The sequence below is a fragment of the Amblyomma americanum genome, chromosome 4 (assembly GCF_052857255.1).
Source record: "Amblyomma americanum isolate KBUSLIRL-KWMA chromosome 4, ASM5285725v1, whole genome shotgun sequence".
In the NCBI taxonomy this organism is placed as follows: Eukaryota; Metazoa; Arthropoda; class Arachnida; order Ixodida; family Ixodidae; genus Amblyomma; species Amblyomma americanum.
Window position 1 is genome coordinate 180,374,364 of NC_135500.1, and position 16,895 is coordinate 180,391,258.

The window sequence follows — 16,895 nt, forward strand, 5'->3', positions numbered from 1 at the left end:
TGTCTGTGCTGTACATGTCTGCACCACCTCACATTACTAATGCCAGAATGTACGAAGCTGCTCTGCAGCCATGTTGGCTCAGTGGTTAAGGTGCTCGGCTGCTGACCCGAAAGATGCAGGTTTGAACCCGGCTGCGGCGGCTGCATTTCGATGGAGGTGAAATGCTAGAGGCCTGTGTACTGTGTGGTTTCAGTGCGAGATAAAGAACCCAAAATTATCCGGAGCCCTCCACTATAGCATCCCTCATAGCCTGAGTCGTTTTGTTAAACCCCATAAAACCAAACCAAACTTGCGGTGTGTCAGGCCACGAACCATATGCTAGGAGCCGATTCTGCGGAAGCGTGCTGCAACGCATTCCCCTTGCTGCCCCTTGCCGCCCAACACATGCCACACGAGGCAAGGACAGCATCCGCGTGAAGACTTGGAGAGGTGGAACCTGCGGGAAGAAGTGAGCGCCTCCGGCTGCCCCTCCCCCTTCGGCCCCACTTCGGCTTGACGTCGCGGCAGACACTGCCGTTGCCTCGTTACAGTAGAACCCTGCTGTTATGTTCCCAGGTGCTGCTTTTTTCTGGCTGCTGCGTTTTCGTGAGCCGGTCCCATCCAAGCTCCCATAGAAACCCATGCAATACAATCTCTGCTGTTACGTCACTAGTGAGCCAGCTTTCTTGCATGCGCTAGGCCACGATTGTCACTTTGCATTAGTGGTTTACCCCATTCTGACATTTTTACAGCCAACGTTTAGCACGTGTGAAATGGCAAGGGCATGCCAGCAAAAGTGGAACTCGAGAGTCCACTGCGCTTGGGCGCCACTATACCGTGGTCGGCGACTCCTGGCATGTTGCACCCACACTAACGCCGAGCACACTTACGGGCGGGGTGAATATTGTTGCAGCTTTTGGCGCAGTTTAAATGCTGCTGTGGCCCGAGTGCGAACAACCAAAGGCACAAAAGTGAAACTGTGCCACAGGAAATGCCGCGCGGGCAGCACTGTATGAGATGCAGTTGAACAGGTTGACTCTGAGGCATTTTTCTGTCATCCGCATTTTCCTTGTCGCTTGCAGCTTAGAAATGCAATGTCGCGATTGCAATAGAGGACTTATTTATTTATTTATTGTGCACCTCAAATGCCCCTTTTACAGCATTATAACGACTACAGTGAGAACAGTGCAGAAACACTCACACGTGCCCAAACTTTGTCTGCTTCGTGCGCCCTCCTTCACTACTGCCTCTGTTCCACCAACAGCTGCTCAGGCAGACTCAGAGCCATCGCAGGGTGTTTAGGACATTCTGTGCATGCAAATGGTTGCGAGAGCAACTAGACATAGCAGATTCCACAGAATCATGCTGCTCTTACTAAAAGCAAAAAAAGAAAAAGCAAATAGCAATTTACTTTTTTTTTAATGCGCTCTTCCCGGCCCCTACGTTTCCCGGCTGGTGCATTTTTCTTTTTGCGATCTCTTGAAATACGTAACAGTGCAGTGCTGCTGTACCAATATCCGGTCATGTGCCCAGGTTAGCACGCTGTTCTTCGTAGGCCGCCTCAATCAGAATGAAGAGCTTACTGTTAACTCGAGGGGCAACAAAAAGGTACATAAATTTCCAAGCCTTGCTAAGCCAATCCGTTTGAATTCAAGATGGCTCCTTCCAGTGGCAGAGTCAGCTTGTTGTGGCCGTGATGCTCGCTCTCATCTGTTAGGCTGAAAAAAAATTGAACCTTTGGATTCTATAGAGACTTGCTCATGTGTGTTTCAGTTCTAAAAATCTTATTTTTTGACTCCACCGTGTTTGAAATATTAGTCGCGAATAGGTACATTCATACGAGATGCGTTCCTTAATACGGTCTGAAATATCGCGGAGGTCAAACAAAATTGTTGGGATCTGAAAATTGGCCAGCTTCTGTATTTAGAAAACACACAGCACCGGCAGTCAGTCATTCATTTGTTGTAGTGAGTGATTGAATAGCTACGTTAACTGGGCCATACAGGACCAAAACATCATTTTCATTTCATTTTCATTTTGCATTTATTTCAGTCATGTACAATGGCTGAGGAGAAAGGAAAAAAAGCCGCGCACGCGGCTTGACAAAGCTTCCATCTCCCGTAGCGGCTTGGCACGGCGATGACAGGCAGCAGTAAAACAATAACAAGAGAATGCATGAAATAACAAATATGTACAATATCTTCATAACAGATCACCAGAATAGTCTCGGTACTGTTATACACACGCAAATGATAGTTTAATCACAGCACATGGATACTTAGTTTATTTTACCGTTGGATATGATTCATTGTTTTGTAAGAACATATTTCTGACAGCGTTATATGAAACGGAAAGAATGGATTGATTAGTGAAAGCATTTCTATTAAGGAAAGATGGCAACACATACCTGAGTGTTTGAACAGACATGCTACTACTACATGTAGGTAGTGCCAAAGGGGAATTTTTCTCAGTAGCTGCTCCTTAACCAAACTGAAATGGTTCTTGGACAAGTGGAAATGATAAAAAGCATGTGGCAGCTCGGTGGACTGTCAATTCCAGCAGGTGCTAAAAACAGTCGGCGTCTATCATGATGCTAGAAGCATTTTAGGTAGTGTGATGATGCCTCCATAGGCGCTAAACTTTACCTCATATTTTTGTTTTTCGTCCTGGTTGAGATGGTGTTACAGTGACCTTGGCCTTGCATACTCTTCCTTGATGCATGTTCCAGCCAGCTTCCTATGTACGATGCAGTGAACTGTGATGCTGTGGCACAGATTTACGCACATTAGGCTAGGCTCCTTTGCGATCCATGACGTGTTTACCATCATCAAACATATTAGTTTGTGTGCCAAGCAACTTTGTGTATTTCAAGCCTTAAATCATTGCTGATTGCAGTTTCATGATTCAGTCAAGCTGTGGTTGCACTGCATAGATCCCATTGTGGCAGCTTACTGTAGCTTAGTGCAACCTGTTTTGTATCATTTTAATATTTTGTGCATGAAATGCTTTTAGCTCCCATTCTCGACATATTAAGGTGGATGTCATCCGAACCTGAAGCCATACATGAGGGAGACTCTTGCGCCATGTGCATAACTGGAAGCCTCTTGCGCTGAGCTTTCAACATCGTCGTCTTCATCATCTATCATCTGCTCGTTCTGTGCCACAAATGTTTGCGAAGGCTGCTAAGATGAAAAAATGCTTTTGAGGAAAGGAAAGGCACAGTCGACCACAGAGCCAACATCTGTAGTGCATGCTGATGCCACCTCCTTTTCTTTGGAGGCCTGCGCTGGTCAGGTGGGTCGCCGCTCACCAAAACCACTAAGCTAGCTGAGCATGCTGCCACTGTCTATGAAAGCTAAAAGAGTAGCTAATGGCGGAGGCTCCAAGACTAATGCAGCTAACACCATCAACGAGCCACCCTAGAAGGCGCTATACCTTTTCTGCAGTGCATTCATTCTTACATCTGCCCTCGGCAATGAGATAGACTGCATTCGCCCGATGTCTACCACTCATGTGTAAGAGACTAGATGACATTTTTTGTTCATTTGTGGTTTTCAGTGGGACACTGCATGGCTTGTTTGTTGCTGCTCGTTTTCGCAAACTAGAATTAGAATGGAAACAGCAGCTTGCAGATATATACCAGTATAACGTGCAACAGAGTTATTAGTGGTTACCTGCAGGTGGACCATGGGGATTCGGTCTCTCAGCCAGGCTTTGAAAAATCCGTAATTCATGAGTGCAACAAGATGAAAACACGGAACAGAAGACAGGGAAGAGTTGGGCTGTTTCCAACTGTCAGTTTATTTTTGGGCTGCACATGTGTGCACCTTGTGTTCAGCTTGGCACAGAATTCAGCTAACTTGTCTTGAAGAGAGTTCACAGTATTCTTTTATTATTGTTTTTCTTTATGCTTGTAATCAAATCAACTTTATTTTGAAAGCATAAAACTTGAGGAGCATGCATATTATTGTACAGAATTGTTATAACAAACACAGTTCCTAGCCATAATCTGGTTTCCTTAGTTGCCTTCCCGACGTTAGTGCTTCTGCTTCTGCTGTGGGTTTCTTATGGCATATTTATGGCAAATAGCTGCAGCTTTGTAGCTTACTTTATCTCCTGCCTTGTATGTTAGGCTTCTTAGTTCCTTCACTCTTCAGAAATTAAACAGCATGAAATAAGGTGCGTGACAATAGATAAAAATTTTTGCACATTTTGCACTAGTACAACATGGGTTGCACCATGTTGTAGTGGAATGCTAGGAGGTGAGGTCTTGTCAGTTGAATAAGTTGTATGCTGCCTTGCATACACTTTTTCAAGTTGCGTTGTTTGCTGAATTTGTCTTTGTTTTTGCTTGCAGCTTTTTGATTTGGCCAGCAATGAATGCAAAGCTCTGGGCAGCCACAGTGGTAGTGTGACATCGTTGCTGGGATGGACAGAAGGCCTGGCTATCTCTGGCTCCCTGGATGCAACAGTGAAGGTAGGTGTCATGCTCTCTTTCACTGCCAAGGCCTAACTAGCACCATGTCTTGCATTATGGGCACACAAAACCACCCAGACAGAGTAAAAATCTTGGATGTTGACATGCTGTGCATCTCAATTTAGTGTATGTAACATCATCAGCATGAATTTGCATACATACAACGCATTGAAAACTGATGTGGACCAGGTTGGTTCGGGAGCAGTGTATTTACTATAATGGGAGGGCTTGCTTCACCAAAGAGACGACAAATATGTAAGATTTTTGTGCTACCAGCCTGCCTTCAATGCGTGACACGACATCATGGACTTGTCCTATGCAGCTTTTAGGTAACTGCTTGCTTGTTGTTCATTTGCATTAAAATTTCAGGTCACATCATAATTAGGGCTGTATGAGTGTTTGATATTTCTAATACACATCAAATACTGTGTTTGTTATTCAGTTCATATTCGTCTAGAAAATTTCCAGATATCCATCAGCGACTTAATACTGCCGACTTTCATAAATTTGACCATGGCAAATCCACGTTATGTATGCAAATTATCCAAAGATCGAGTTTAAAGTGTCAAAAAAAAGTACAAAAGTGTCCTCTTCGCTTCTGTGTCGTTTATTGCATGGACTGGTCATGTTCGGATGCTGGCAGGCTTGGACCTCATGCGAAATTCCACTACTGGGCTTCCCCACATACCACACTAGATGAATATTAAATGGCTGGCCACCCGCTTCGAACAGTCTCGACATGAAAGCTTGCGTTTTTGTTTGTTTGATCCTTCTGTAATCTATTAAATACTTGACACTCGCATCTAATAGCACTCGTCCTGTTGCTTTAACAACTCTTCTAACATGAGCTTTGCCGCCTCGTTTTGGTCAGCTGTGATATGCGGGAGAGCGCACGTGTGGAATTTCGCATCAGGCTTCCAAAGGGAGTCAAATTGGGGTGTTAGTGACGGTGCAAGTGGTCGTGTATTGCGCCTATTTCATGGTGCATGGAGGCCTGTGTACATCTTTCATGCACTTGACGTCAGGCATGACGACGATAGGAGGGCTTCTGTCGCTAGGCCAAAATATAGCCTGGCTATGTGGTTTCGGTTCTGAACTTCGCCGTTCTGAACTTCGCCGCGAGCCGGCGGCGATGGCAGTTCCCGGCTGCGAATTCACCAGCTGTCTGAACCCTGCTGTGTGCTGCTTTCGAATGCCGACTGGAGCATTGTTGGCCATTTAGTATATTTCTTTTTAGAAGATGCCTCGCTTATTTGGCGCGAGTGGTTGTTTCCTGTCGCTTAGGCCCATGTTCTTTCCATCATGCCAAAACTGCTGTCTCCTCATCGGCTGTTCACTGTTTGTGCGATGCAGCCTCCTCATAAGGCTTCACCTCATTTTGCCATTCTTGTTTTTTTTGTTTTTTCATGGGCTTAGGGAAGGGGCATCTTATAACTCGTCTTTCAAATGATTCAGGCATCTGTCTTGGTCCTTTGAAGTCCAAATTATGTTTTACTACCCATCATGCTATTTATTTAAGTTGCCAGTCATATGTCAGTTCATAGATTTCATTTTGTCAGTAGAGCGGCAAGCTGGGCTAGTTGGTGGTTGTTCATATTTGAAATGGAGTAACTGCACTGGAAGAAGAAGGATAAGAGTGGGGTAGGGCGCATACGGCAGGTTCTCTCAGATCATGAATGGCAGTTTACCAATATCCCTCAAGAGAAAAGTACACAACAGCTGTAGTGTTGAAATCTGGGTCAGTTGGTACATGTTCAGGAGTAAAACCAGTAAAAAAACGGGAGTTTTTCCTGGGAGTCTGTTTTCTTCTAACAAGCACAGTTGCTAGTCCAGTCGTCGTGTGTGTGCCTCGTCTCTTCGCTGTGTCCCGTTTTTTGACTGGTTTTACTCCTGAACACAACAGCTGTATCTTACCAGTACTCACCTACGGGGCAGAAACGTGGAGGCTAACGAAAAGGGTTCAGCTTAAGTTAAGGACAACGCAGCGAGCCATGGAAAGGAAAATGATAGGGAGGGACCCCGGGTCAGGGGGGGGGGGGGGGGGGGGGGGGGGGGTGCGGTGCCCCCCCCAACATTTTTTTTTTTTTTGAGGGGGCAGCGCCCCCCCAGTCTCCAATTGCTTGTACTTGAATCAGATTTCTGACAATTGAAACACTTCAGTTCTAGGACTCTTTTAATGCAAAGTACAGTGAGGCTGAGCCACCCTGTCCCAACAGAAGCAGACTGTCTGACCCGTGTACATGATCATGATTACCAGAATTTAAACAAACCATGCACAAACTTTTTAAATGTAATTGATCACTCCTCGTGCATAAAGCTTCCCATTTCAATTCGTTTTATATTCCCGTGAATCTTTGCGTCGTTTGTTCGTTTGCACTCAAAACCGCCAGCACGCGGCTTTATTATTTGTTTTGTAATGTAATAACGAGAGGAAGAAATGTGCTTGGGCAGTGCACATAATGCGAAGGCACGATAACCGCTGGTTTTTAAGGGTAATGGAGTAAATTCCAAGAGAAGGCAAGCATAGCAGGGGGCAGCAGAAAGTTAGGTGGGCGGATGAGTTTAAGAATTTTGGGCGGTACGGTGGCCGCAGCTGTTGAGTTGAAGGACAGGGTTAATTGGAGAGACATGGGCCTTTGCCCTACAGTGAGCATATTCAAACTGATGATGATGAATTGTAGTGCTGTAATTTTTCATGGGATTTTCAAGAGGATGTTTGAACTGTTCGATATGGGCAATGCTAGTTCAACATATCTAGGTTCAATATATCCGGGATCTACAGTAGTGCATTGAGCTTCATGAGTAGGCACATTGACCTAAGGTTACCAGTCTGTAGTTTTGAACAAGGTGTTATATGTTCAACTGGTACCATAAGCGAAAAAAAAAAAAATAGGGGTGTTCGAATATTGATATTTTCGAATATGAATCGAATATCTGTTCAGTACAAAAAAAAATTCAGAAAATGATAAACAAGCAAATGTTGTTGCCCCCCCCCCCCCCTTTTTTTTTTTCAAAATAGTCTATGGTCTTTGCAATTAAAATAACCAAAACTAGACTGCCTCACTACCGTATAAAAAATTGTGCGCACAGAAATGTATACCATTGATGAGACAGCATAACAGTATCCAAAACCAAAACCAGTTGTTGGGCCAGTTGATAATGGATCACCGGATAACAGTATCCAAACTGTAATAAGGTCATGCAAAACAAGATTCATAAAATGACAAGACTGGCAACAAAAAATAGCATGATGACTAGTAAAACCTCATTCATTCGGAGTTGAAGGGACCGGAAGAAATGCTCACTTTATACGTCGGCCTAGGTTTATAAACTTCCCCGTGCCACGAGAAAAAAAAGAAAACCTGCCGAAAATGCGAAGATGCAGTAAGGCCTTATGGGACAGCTCCATTGTGCTAACACCTGTAAGCCCGTGACGAGCCGCCTGTTTTGGAGAACAGCACAAATGAAAGCAAGGGGCCGGGGAACACATACTGGCGTCGGAATGGCGAGACTGCTTCTAAAAAAGAAAAAAAAACACCTGCGACGCTCCAGTCGGCGTCCAAAAGCCGCGCAAAGCTGGGATTGGACTACCGGCGAATATGCGGGCGCACAGTTGCAGTTGCCACGGGGCAGCGGCGAAGCTCAGAAACCGAAACTACGCGGCCAGGCTTTTTTTTGACCTAGCGACAGGGGCCTTCCGATTGTTGTTACGCCTGCCGTTATGCCCGCTAAAGAGGTGTGCGGGTTACAATGCACCACACAATAGGCGGGATTTTTACAGGATCGTTTGCCCTATTGTGACAACTCGACGCGCCCCTTCAGGAGGCTTCCGCGAAATCCCGCAAGTAGGCTTTCCTGCATAGCGCATTTTACAAAACGGAATGGCGGAGGTCACGTTCGGAGGCTTATGAAGGCGACAGGATGCATTCTTGGAATTTGGGCATTAAATGTGTAACGTATTACAGAAGGATTGAAAAAAAAAAACGCGATTTTGCGTTGCGATTAATCGAAGCAGGCAGTCGGGCATCTTGTTCACGTGTGGGAAAGCCCACTTGCGGAATTTCTCATGAGGTCAAGCCTAGCGGTGTCGGAATGTGATAGGACTGCGTGATAAACGACGGAAAAGGAAGGGAATGGGACCTCTGTATCGTTTTCCTGGAATTTTTAAATGGATCATCTTCTAATTTGCCCAGATATTGTGGTTTTACCACGGTCGAATTTATGATAGTCTGCACAGTATACGATCGCTGGCGAGTATTCGGGAATTTTCGAATATTAGAAAATTCCCGAATATCAATTCCCCGAATACGAATCGAATATAAAAAATATTCGATTCGTATTCGAAATTTTGAATATTCGCACACCCCTAAAAAAAATCCTACAGAGCCAGCTGTTGCTGCTATTACAAGCTTTGCTTTTGTTCAAAACTTGCTGTGGTCAGGACTGATGGCTAATTCCTTTGCAGATCTGGTGCAAGAATGGGTCTCACATCACACTGATGGGCCACCGGGGCCCAATCACTGCACCATGCCGCTTGTTTACGGACAACTACAGGCTTCTTTCCTCCTCAGACAAGGGCGAGCTCATGGTGAGGGACCTCACTGTACAAGCAAAACAGCTTAAAGGGATACTGAATAAAAATTTGAAAACATTGAGAAAGTGGCATTTGTATAAGGAAGGATTACACTAGCATGCAGTCATCATTCTAGTTATTTTTGAGTTGGTACCAGTATTTTTGACATTTTGTGAGTGGCTGCTCGGTTACACTCCGTGCACTCTGGGCAATGAGCTGGCGGATACGACATCATGGCTGCCTTCAGCAGAGCCGTTAGCTGGCTGGCAATGTGCGATTGAGGATTCCCCATGTTATGCCATGCTTTCAAGCATTGTAGAATACAAAGTATAAATGAGAGGGATGGTACAAGCGACCACATAACCTAGCGTGCATGATAAAAGTGTAAGCTTATGTCAGCGATCCACCGTAGTCCCCATGTGTGGTGCCGAGAGAGCCGGGCCCAGCAGTATGATGTTTATGCTGAATCTTGCATGACCACATGGTGGCTCCATAAGATCAAAAAGTGCTTTAGGTGTGATATCGTACATAGAAGCTAGATATAAATGCAGTTTCTGTCGATGAGGTGAAGCATCGCAACCTAGATCCTGCCCGGAGCAAGACAGCACTCGTCCCTCTGGTGGATGCAAGATGACGCCGCTGGCCCGTCTCTACAGAATGCTCCGTTTTTGATTCTTGGTTCATCATCGCTGCAGATGATAGGGATTTGCGATTAATTCCGACCTAATCAGGCACATACCCCATCCAAAGTATACCGTATTTACGCACATAATTTGCGCCCTCACATAATTTGCGCACCCTTAACTTATCACCCGGGTTTACAAAAAAAAAAAAAAATTTTTACTCGCATATTTTACGCACCGCGCTGCGCTAGACCACCATCATGCATGCGGGCTCTACCCTATGGCACCCAGTAGCATTTGCTATTTCGCGTGTTTGTTTGGAAGGCTTTTTGAATCTTTTGTGCACTGGGCGTTCATGGTGGTGTCAGAGGCCGCTGTTACAATCGCGGCAGCACCAGTGGCATCGCCACTCGGAACGGCCAGCAGTGCTTGCGAGGAGGATCGGCAGCTGATAGAAGAGCCAACACCGCTGTTTGTCTGGTTGATGCATGTGACTCGACTGCCGGCTACGCTTTTCTTGGTGGCTCTGACTGCTTGTGTTTGGTTGTTCGGTCGTGCCTTGCAATGGGATATCACAACTATACGGCAAGTTTCAAACTGCTTGTCAGCGCCTTATCACGGCGCGGAGCGGCGAAGCCAGCGAGAATAACCGCGTGCGCACAAGTTTGCCCATAGACGACAATCGCTGTGTTGGAAAACTAGTGCGCTTGTGGCTATTCTCTCTGGCTTCGCAGCTCCGCGCCGAAAAGCAGTTTGGTCGACGCTCGCGCGGCACTGTTAAAGAATTGTGTGGTGTGATAATTGATTTATTGATTCGCGCTTGCTATCCCGAACGAAGTTGCGAAAGCAAACTTACGGAATCCGGAACTATCGAACAATTGGCTGGGCCGCAAGCGATGACGCTGTTTTAGCGTCTTATTCAGCTTCATGCACGCATCTTCGTGCCATCTCGCTAGGGGGAGGGGGTGCGCGGCTTTTCATTTAGAGTTGTGGGGACCTGCCCTGCAGCCCCCTGAGTTTGCTTTCCCGCGAGGCACCGTGCAGCGGCAGTCTCACTTCGAGGCTGAGCGCATTCCCTTGTCAGTTACATTAACTGGCAAGAGAGGGCGCCAGCATCGCTGCGCACGAGACTGCCAAAGCCCGCGCGCGGGAAAGGGGCTTGGGCTGGGATCTTCGGCCCGAGCGGACGTGTCGCTCGGGGCTCCGCTCTTCGCCGGCGGGGCGAGGAAGCGACGGGGAGACAGGCTCCCGTACTCGTCCTGTCCGGCCTTCGGAGTATATATCCCTTGCCCTAGCGCGGGCGAACATTCGCTCGGAACCTTGCTGGTGAGTCGGACGACCTCGATTCATTAGCGTACCTTGTTGCTAGCTGGCGTTATTGTTGCTGTAGCAATAAATGCCTGTTTGTGTCAGCCAATGTGTCGTTCCTTTGTTCCCCCAGAGCAAGGCCCGCCGTGGTCAGCGAGCGCTCGGTAGCGTACGCGATCACGGGGTGGGGTCCGGGCGGCTTTGAACCGTGTCAGCCGCGATTGAGTGGGGAGAACGTACTTATCTCCCCAAGTCAAACCCCACAGAGTGAACTTTTTTTCGGGGGGCGGCCAGCGTGGGGTGCGAGTACGGGTGCTGACGTATACGCAGCGACATACACTATACCTATATTGCGCTTTATGACCTTTGTGGAGTTTTTTAACTCGCGCTCGTGAAATCCCCGCGTAATTTGCGCACCCCCTTCTTCGAGCCCTAATTTCTGAATAAAAAGTGTTCTAATTATGCGTGTAGATACGGTAGTTGCCAACCAATTTTTCAGGCTTTACGGGACCCGTAAAACGGTCCGAATAATCGAGCAGTCCTAAAGATCCGTAAAGTTAAAAAAAAAATCACTTTGCTGTGCAAAACTGCCTTCCAAGATCATGAACTTCGCCGTTTCCCAAGTTCGATTTTCAAGTGATAATATTCGAGTGTATTCAAGCCAGAGCCACGCTTTCGTCATGTGTTCATCATGTCACGTCATCAGTACCAGGCTATGCAGGCAGTGCAGCTGTGGGTCATGCAGTGAACACGTTTCGATGCACACCTCATGCTGCGCAAAGCGAGAACAGAGTGTTTTCCAGGGCAACAACAGTTGCAAAGACCATGTGAGGGAACCCGCTGGAAGAAGCAAGATGGACATATTTCCCTTTGTTGCCTGTCTATGCCTTTGACTTCTGCTTTAAAGATGCAGCAACAGCATTTCGGTGGGCACCGGTTTGTGATAATTGTCATGATTGTTATATTTTCTATTTCAATGTGCTTAGAACCACAAGGTGTTAGACTGCTGGTGTGATTAGTACCTTCCTTATCATTTAGTCATGCTTGGACATTGTATTCATTCACCCATAATTGCGGTGTACTTTGGTGACAGTGACAATGTGATATTAAACTTTTTGGTTTGCTGTTTTCATTTTCTAGATATGGAATCTGAAGTGTCATGACCAGACATTTGCTCCCATTGAAGGTCACAATGGCAATCCAATCTTGTGCTGTGATGTTTCATCAGATGGAGCATTCCTTCTTTCTGGATCCACTGATAAAACCATTCAGGTGAGCCATCAGATTAATTGTCTGTTGTCTCATTGATGGTGTGAGGCTCGTGTATCATTGCTGCATTTTTCCTACAGTTCTTGGTAGTATTTTAGTATTGCAGTTAAACCTCAATGCACCGAACTTCAGTTTAATGAACTCCTCAATGTAACAGAATATTTTTGCTCAACACGAGTCTATAAAACACCCTGTGCAAAACACCCTGTGCTCCCTGGCCCGCATATGTCGAGCACGTATGCAAATGACGATGATGAGGCTGGAGCACATAAAGCCTTTTGATAATATGAAAGTAACGCTGCACTTTGAACCCTTTTTTATTTTTTATTGCAGAGGAGCTTTTCTTTCAAGCTTGCACTTTGAAGGGCTCATCGGTAACTGAGATCTAAGAAATGCAAACTCTGAAAAAAGCTTTTTTCTATGAATGTGTTTTTGTGCAGTGGATGGGCAAGTTTTTGCATCGTTTTAACATGAGGCGAGACCCTTACAGCTATATGCTCGATTACACAGCCTAAGCCGACAATAATAATCATCTAAATAAGATTTAAGCTGTGGGGTCTGTTGTTCCAGAGCACCACATGGCTTATGAGGGACATCGCAGTGGAGGGCTTCAAATTAATTTAGACCACCCGGTGTTCCTTAAACATGCACTGACATTAGCACCACCTTGGTGAAGAGCCTATAAGAATGCTGTGCATGTTCAAGCACTGCATACGGTCGCACATGTAGACATGCCACAGGGCCATCAGGAGCGATCCATGGCCATGGCATCCCATATTGCACCTAAACACACAGACGCACTGCGAGTGCTTGAGCGAGTACTTCCCTCTGGTCTGCTTCATACAATTGTCACGTCGCTGCACTGACAAGAAATCTGAACTGACATCTAACAAAGTTGAATGCGAGTTTTCGGGAAAACTATTATTGATGGTAAATAAAGTGCATAAGTAACATACGACTTTCACCAAAAATAAAGGCTTTTATCGTGAGTGATCTGAAACATGTTTGGAGAATTCTTTGCATGTCAGGATATGCATTTCAATTTTGTGAAGGAAACTACAGATTTTACTAACTACAGTATATCGAGGTTTAACTGTATTGCAGCCTTGGACTGTTTGTGTGTGTGTGCTTGCAAAAGTGTTTGGTATGCATCAATCCATTGTCCAGTGCTTTTCTATGAAATGATTGCTTGCACTAGTCACTTATCTTTGCTTATTTTTTATCTACCTTTTTTTAGTAATCCAATCTTGGACACCTGGTTAGTGTGTGTTGCCCCGTCGCTTCTACTTCTGTCATATTTTTTTTCATGCATTCGCATGTGATTAAAAAGGGACCTTGCACTTTTTCAACAGCTGTGGGATGCCAGAACAGGCGAGCCATGCATCATCCAGACGCTTGACGACTGCGTCCGCTGCTGTCGGTTTGGACCAAGCTCAAGGGGTGTTATTGTGGCAGCTGGCACCGACAGTGGATCTGTCTATGTGAGTAAAATTAAGAAATCTTGTTTTTTGTCTGTGTACTATGTTGGGTTGAGTCCTTTGATGCTGATTAGCCTTACTTTATTTTTTTTTACCATTCAATTACCTCTTGCACCAGCTGGTCATAGTTGCTCCTGATAATTGTAGCAGTATAGTACAGTTGAACCCCGTAATAATGAAAACCGCAAGTACGAATTTCTCGACCGAACGAAATATTTTCGTGGCCCCGGCCGACGTTCATAAGATTCAATGCATTTCATTTCTCTCAACAACGAAATGCTTTCTGACTTCTGTCTCACAACAACGAAGGTTTCTGAACTAGCAGTCCACACATTTTCTTCAGTCGTAAGCCATAACAGGAAAATAAAGCGCTGGAACACATTCTAGTACACTGCTTTTAACATTTTCGGCGCTTCCACGCTACCAACAAGCACATTTACGGACGCGCCATGTTTGTTTACAAGTTGCTGATGATGATGACTGCGCACCTGTCGTATGAAAAAAAAAAAATCCTTTTTTAGCGGGCTCTGATTTGTTGCGAATCGGTTCAAACAGGCACAGCCATATCATCATCGCGGATGTTTGTGTTGGTTGCGGCCCAGCAGGCCACACATCCAATGTTTTCTTTTTGTCTGGTGTGTCGACGTGCTGAGAAGATGCCTCCTCCGACCAAAAAGCGGAAGTTTTTGACGCTTCAGGAAAGGGCGGAACTCATCGCTCAAGCTGCTAAAGGAAGGAAGAAAATGGATATTGTGCAAGAGTTTGGAATTCCATGCAGTTCGCTGTCGACGATATTGAAGTGCAAAGGCAGCATTTTGGCTGCTGTGGAGAATGGAGCACGTGCGCAGCACAAGGCTGTGTATGCCTGGTTCTTGGAACAGACAGCAAACAAGGTGCCACTGTCCGGAATCTTAGTGCAGCTTTAAAAAGCCCTCGGCTTCGCGTGCCAACTAGGGCACGACACATTTAAGGCGAGTGCCAGTTGGCTGAGCCATTTTAAGGCACGGCATAGCATTGTTGCCAAAGTACTCTCGGGTGAATCGGCAAGCGTCGACACAGAATCAGCATCAACTTGGATGTGAAAAACGTACGAAGACATCTAAGCCGCATACAAGCCCTGCGACATTTACAACGCCGACGAAACTGGCTTGTTCTACCAGATGCTGCCATCAAAGACACTGGAACTGAAAGGGCAACGATGCCATGGCGGGAAGCATAGCAAGAAACGCGTTACGATTTTGCTGTGCTCCAACATGGACGGCTCTGATAAGCGTCCGCTCCTCGTCATCAGCCGAAGCAAAAAGCCTCATTGCTTTAAGGACAATCGCAGACTGCCCGTGCATTACACAGCCAACCTTAAGTCATGGATGACCCGCGCCATCTTTATGAGTTGGCTGGACGCATTCGATGGTGACATGCGAAAAGCAGGAAGGTTTGTGTGCCTGTTCTTAGATAACTGCAGTGCGCATCACGTTGATGACACGACTCTGACAAACGTTCGCCTGATATTTTTCCCCCCGAACTGTACCTCCGTGATTCGGCCCTTAGACCAAGGTGTGATACGTAGTGTGAAGTGTACATGCCGAGGGAGGCTTCTTCAATGGCTGCTATTGAGCATCGAGATGAAGCGCCCGTTGGAAGTGGATTTGTTTATGGCCCTGGAAATGGTGGCCACGGCGTGGATAGCAACAAGAGCAACCATTATTCGGAACTCGTTCCAGCACGCGGGGTTCGCTACTGAGCAGCTCGCCGCATCGCCAGAAGAAGAGGCCGCACTGGTCAGCGCATGGCAGGAGCTGCGCGGTGTCGACGAGACTGTGCCGGAGGCATTGGACGACTTCCTCTTTGTGGATGAAGATGAAATTGTCCATGAGGAATTGACAGATGACGCCATCATCAAGAATGTGTGTGGCATGACCAAGGAGAGCAATGACGAAGGCAGCGACGATCAGCTCGAGAAAAAGGAGGCATGTCCGCGGGATGTGCTCGATGCCCTCTACACCAAACGTTCGTTCATCGGCACTCACGACGATGATGTTGCAATAGAAAGCCTGCTAAGTTGCGAGAGCAGGATTTTGATGCTGCTGCAAAGCAAGAAAAGGCAAACGATGATCACAGATTTTTTTCAAATAAAATTTCGCTACCGCTGGCTCATGTTCGTACTTATTCATCTGTACAGTCCCGTTTTCACGATAACGAAATTCTCGCGAAAACGAAAAATTATCTCGCCCCCGGCAATTTCGTTATTGCGAGGTTCAACTGTATTGCTGAAGCTGTTGGCAAATAAGAATTGGAAATAAATCATTGAGAAGCAGCAATCCAAATTCCATACGTCATGTGTAGGTCTGGCGAGGTTTCATTGGAGCGTTCAGTTGTAGCTGACATGCAGATTTGCATAAACTGCTTCTTAGTTTCCTTATTTCTGGTCCTTATTTCTGGTCTTATTTGCTTATTTCTGGTTTTAGAAGCACTTCTTGTCGGGCGAGTTGGTGAACGAGTTGAGCTCTTTTCATCTTCATCGTTTTCCTGTGTTTGTTTTTTATGTGTGTACAACTGATTCTTAACGATGCTGTGCTCCAAAGATATAGCCTTTGTCAAAAGTGTACAGCCCACACCCTGTGCTTCTGAGCCTTGTAGTGGTGCTGTTTTTTTTCGCACCCATGCAAGCACTAGGTTCCAGATGGATGAGGACGAAGGTTTCTCACTTTAAATATGTTTGGAATTCTGACAGTGCAAAAAAAGTGACAGTGCATGGCAAATAAAGAAACGCAGTGGGCCATATATGTGGAAGGACCCATGAGGAAGATACGGTCATGGCCTTTCAGCCTGCTGATGCCAAGTGACTTCCTACCAATCTCCATAACAGTTCTTGCTGTTGGTTTGAGAAAGAACACTTACTCCTTCCTTGATTTTGGAGGCATAGATGCCTGGTGATGTGGTAATCTACATAACCCACCAAGAAGCTATGTTGATGTCAGTACTAGTGAAGGTGCTGATGTTATTTTCTTTAATGGTTTCATGTTGCTACCAGAGCATATCGGTTTGGGCTTGCTACTAGCATTCACTCTTTTTCCTTGGTTGTGCTCACTATGGCGACAGTATTTTTACATTGAGTTGGCCACAACATACCCCTTTGTTTCTCCCCTACATGTCAGCCCGTTGTGCCTCTGGCGGTGCAGTCCGGGCAA

The 16,895-nt window shown here is 46.0% G+C and overlaps 1 protein-coding gene across 3 annotated transcripts in view; it reads left to right on the forward strand.

Moving 5' to 3' along the window:
• Positions 1 to 16,895, forward strand: part of LOC144128779 (apoptotic protease-activating factor 1-like) — a 101,627-nt gene that overhangs the window by 75,581 nt on the left and 9,151 nt on the right. For all 3 annotated transcript variants that reach the window (XM_077662471.1, XM_077662472.1, XM_077662473.1), the window contains exons 17-20: positions 4,337 to 4,456; positions 8,922 to 9,044; positions 12,101 to 12,232; positions 13,582 to 13,710. In XM_077662471.1, the coding sequence (XP_077518597.1) occupies positions 4,337 to 4,456; positions 8,922 to 9,044; positions 12,101 to 12,232; positions 13,582 to 13,710 (504 nt within the window). The remainder of the gene's footprint in view (positions 1 to 4,336; positions 4,457 to 8,921; positions 9,045 to 12,100; positions 12,233 to 13,581; positions 13,711 to 16,895) is intronic.